This window comes from Melanostigma gelatinosum (genome assembly GCF_949748355.1).
Source record: "Melanostigma gelatinosum genome assembly, chromosome: 8".
NCBI classification, from domain to species: Eukaryota; Metazoa; Chordata; class Actinopteri; order Perciformes; family Zoarcidae; genus Melanostigma; species Melanostigma gelatinosum.
This window is the reverse complement of record NC_136641.1, coordinates 15,592,066-15,596,521: the sequence shown is the minus strand read 5'-3', so window position 1 is coordinate 15,596,521 and position 4,456 is coordinate 15,592,066. Positions and strand designations below refer to the sequence as shown.

The 4,456-nt window shown below is 42.0% G+C and overlaps 1 protein-coding gene across 1 annotated transcript; it reads right to left on the bottom strand.

Moving 5' to 3' along the window:
* Positions 1-281: 281 nt before the first annotated feature.
* hoxc13a (homeobox C13a) lies at positions 282-3,944 on the bottom strand (the record flags this gene model as incomplete). The annotated part of the gene is made up of 2 exons (XM_079274491.1): positions 282-1,261; positions 3,281-3,944. The coding sequence occupies 2 exons, from the start codon at positions 3,942-3,944 to the stop codon at positions 1,005-1,007; spliced, it is 921 nt and encodes a 306-aa protein (XP_079130617.1). The 3' UTR covers positions 282-1,004.
* Positions 3,945-4,456: the final 512 nt, after the last annotated feature.

Here is a 4,456-nt window from a genome sequence, read left to right as displayed (position 1 = left end):
CTTCTGCAGCTTAATGACACCACATGTGCAGTTAAATACTGCACGTATTGACTAAAATATTTTAGCATTTTCATAATCATCATTTATTTATGAAACACGTTACCAGTACGTAATTCAACACCACAATACAGTTCACATACTGCACGAAAGTAGAAAGTACAGGCTTCGTATCAGGCGTGTGGTCAGCTGCAATGCTACACTAACAAATAAAATAAAACGATTGTGCATTTATGTGTAATACTCACTGATTTTAATAGTTTACAATCATTCCAGTTGCATGACAGAATCCTTCACTGACAAAGGAAAACATACACGTCTTGGGATATTCCAGTTTACAGTTCCGCCATATACTAGATAATATGAATTAAATAAAAATGCATTGCACTATACAGAGTAACAACATAGGAGCTTTGTCTTGTTTTACCTCCGGCTTAATAAACATTTCCAACACAGCAATATAGCTTTTGATATTCAGAAGGAATATTAAAATAAAAAAAACATTTTCTGTCGGTCGAAAGTCCTCTGTGCGCTTTTTGTTGAAGAAGTCTCAACGTCAACGTGTCATTACGCCACAAAGTATGTCCATGTGGCGATTATCTTTCTAAAAGGGCATCAAACACGTCTTCTCTGCTTTGATCTGCTCGTTGTATAAATCATTGAAAAGTCAGTCCTTTTGAGATTTGGCTTGAATTAAAAGAAAAAGACAGACACGCAATACTTGTCTTTGAAATACAGATACTGTTTTAAATATTATATATTTATATATGTACAATCATAGAACAAATGTGAAGTGAATTTTCAATATTTTCACAGTTTTTAGAGCATTATCTCCAACTTGAAAACAGGGGATGTGGTGGCATGGTCGATGGAGATGACGGAGGTTAAATAAAAGTAAAACACTGCCAAAATGTTCTTCAGCAAACGATTTTTGATGCAAGAGGTGAATAAATGGCATGATGTGTTGGAAGTTATGAGTTGCAGTTTGAAGGAGGTTGCTGATCTCATCAAGTGGTGTGCGTATGACTGCTCTTGGATTTACAGACAAATTTCTTCTCCTTGACTCGCCGGTTTTGGAACCAGATGGTGACTTGACGCTCTGAGAGGTTGGTTCCAGCCGAGATGCGCCTTCTCTTGTCTTTGGTGATGAACTTGCTCGCTGCATACTCTTTCTCCAGCTCCTTCAGCTGGAGCTTGGTGTAAGGGACACGTTTTTTACGCCCACGTCGGTAACTGCTTACCTCAGGCTGCAATGGCACAACATCTGTAGGAAAAAACAAATGCCAGGAAAATATTAAGACTATGCGCAAAAACACCGCAATGTTTCACTTCAAAATCAGCAGCAACTGCAATTGACATGACGATTGAATTGCTGATCGTCCGAACGTGTGTGTGTCTGTGCGCGCGCGCGTGTGTGCGTGTGCCCGTGTGTGTGTGTGTGTGTGTGTGTGTGTGTGTGTGTGTGTGTGTGTGTGTGTGTGTGTGTGTGATGGTTGGGGAGGGGGTCTCACGTGTAGCTACTACACCTGACATGTAGGAACGCAACACAGTGTTGGGTCATCCTTGGTTTCTGTAAATTAATAGTTACTGGTTACAGCCACAATTCTACGTTGTTTTGCAATGGTAAGTGACCATTTTTCCCTATGGCTACATGAGGATACTTAATCTTCTGATTGACAATCTACTAAACGACGCAACACACCTTGTTAGTATCTTGGATAAATAGCTCGTATCTCGTATAATGAACTACTGAGTAAGAGTGTGTAGTAAGCCTAAACTGCAATAAGTCTCAATGTGGCTGTAGTACGCCGGTCAGAGCCAGATTACAAAATAGAAATCACTATCTGTCAACTAAAACGAATCCTCATCTGGCCACGAAAGTGATGAAAACTTTATGTTGTTCAGTCACAAAGTTACACGTGTTGCACGTACTTTAGGTAAAAGTTCATTCATTTAAAAAACTTAAAAAGACAGAATTTTCATGAAAATTAGACATCATTTTTCCCCACTCCGTCCTTTTTAAAAGCTCCAAAACCTTTTGGCAGTGGCTTGTTCAGGTATAATAAATTCTGGGATTACACCTTTTCACCAAGAGCTGAGTGCAAAACAGCCAATGAGAAACATGACAGGACAAGTGTGGTATTACCTTGAGAAATAGTGGCAAGCTGTGAGACATGAAGCGTTTTACCACCATGTCATTTTACAGTTATGGGTTGGGATTATTTCTACACAGTTCTGTATAACATTATGATAGTTCTTAATTTAGGCTAATGGATAGTCAATTATAGTTAATCGCTCAATATTTTGTCATAAGTAAATTGAGGATGTCTGAGTGGAGTTCACTTTTACATTCTTCAAAAGCAAACTAGTTTTGCATGACTGTATTTGTGTATATGGTGTCCGTGAGGTGGGACAGAAACACAACGACAGCGCGCGCTTGTGTTTTTGTGCGCGCGCATTTGACTACGTGCCCGTGCCTGCGTGGCTTGCTCTTTCGATATTTTCAATGTAAAATGAGGTATATGTCGTGTGGGAGATCCTGTCGAGGTCTGAGAACGTTCCTATGTGAAATTAAAATACCCACAGAGTTCACATAGATAATGGACCCTTGTGGTAAAAGAAGCAGCCAGTAAAGACACTGTAAACTGCATATTGCACGGGCCCTGTGCATTTTCAGATATCTTGCATGTATGACGATAAGTTAAGCAAAAGGCAAGCCTGGATTACATAATGTCAACAGATCAGTGGTTGTGAACCATTTGTGAAATGCTGAGGTTCATATGCAACTCAAATGTTTGTCAAATGAACTGAAACTATATTAATCATATGACTTCATACAGCAACAAAACTAACTGTCGGAAGCAAATGTTCCGTTTGTGAATGTATAGTAAAAGGGCCATGCAACTGAAAATGTCATTGAACTCACAATTCAGATTTGTACGCATCTAGGAAAATGCATGATGATTTGCTTCACGTCAAACTGAAGAGTGCCTGGCTATACTGACAGAGCCCATACATGACATATGACAACTCACACATGGCTTGACAGTTATATGTTTATTCAGCACATTTAGTTTCCCCGGACTTCTATGTAAGTTGATATTGGCACTTTAACACAACAAATGTGTACACTAAGCAATAACATCTCAGCAAAGTCAAAAATATCCGGCTATATTTAAATAGCTTTCTTAATGTGATGTATTAAAAGCACACAAGCTGCTGAACTATGAATTGGAGCCTGGAGAAAGCACTGGAAGAAAATAATCGAACTACTTTCACATACCTGGAAAAGGTGATTTCCAGAGATGAGTTGACTGCGTTTGCTCTTTGGAGCAGTACACCTGCCCATCCCAGCCATTGGAGAGAGCCCAGTGCTGGTAGCCTTCCATGGGGATCAAGGCGTCGTGCCTCGGTTCGGGATGGGCACTGATACTGGGCACCACAGACATGTCGAGGTATCCAGGGACAGCCTGATATGAACTGGCGAAGCTCGGGTAGAAGGCAAACTCTTTCGCCCTGGTAGACAGTTCTTCCGCGGGCAGCGCAGTGCTGGGCTCGGCATATTTCTCTGCGGGGTGATACGAGCAAGGCTTCTGCTGCAAGTTCACGTTGTGCGAATGAGATAATCTACAGCCGTAATATGGGTTTCCAAAAGGATAGCCGTAGCTCAAAGATGCACTGGACGACGTTTGAGGAGCGGGACACTGCCGACCAGTGTCTGGAGAGGAAATATCCGAGTAGACGGAGCCCTGGTGGGTCGCTATGGTGCCAGAATGTCGTCCTAGCGCGGGGTGCGACATCAAGTCCCGGCAGTGGGTCGCAGGGCAATTACCGCTCAGTCCCTCCATTGTTTGGCTTTTATTCTGGTTATTTTCATTCGGGCTTTTTTCATAAACGTACATCAAGGTGTCCGCCCAGCGTGGATGCAGAACCAGCGAAGTCGTCATATCAGGGGCTGCCGATGCTTTTTAAAAGTCGACTACTCCAAGACGGACACCTCATTTCCAACTACATTTTACACAACGCGCATGCGCACACGAAGCCCTGGTGTGTCCACTTCATTATGAATCTGGCACGTGATATGCTAACAAGTCCTACGCGACCGGGCTCGTGAGTTGGGCAGAGCAGCCCTTTAAAGACCCACTGCCTCACATATCACAGTTCTTTCTTGCAGAATATCGAGTCATCATTGGTTTAAATCACTGAGACCCACAACGTTAAAGGGGAGTTTGGATACTTGCAAGAGTGGGGCAAAGGGAAATAACCTGTGAAATGTGGCCGATTCCGAGGACAGCCAGAGAATATGATAGCATATGATGCATGTCACCGTATATGGAAAATAAAAAATGAAGGCATGTTTGATTACACCTTTGAACATAATCTTTCAACTTGCTTCCTGTTGTTTTGGTACACACACTTTATGTTTCACTTGGTGAAAGCTATGTTCCGGTTGAGGTTT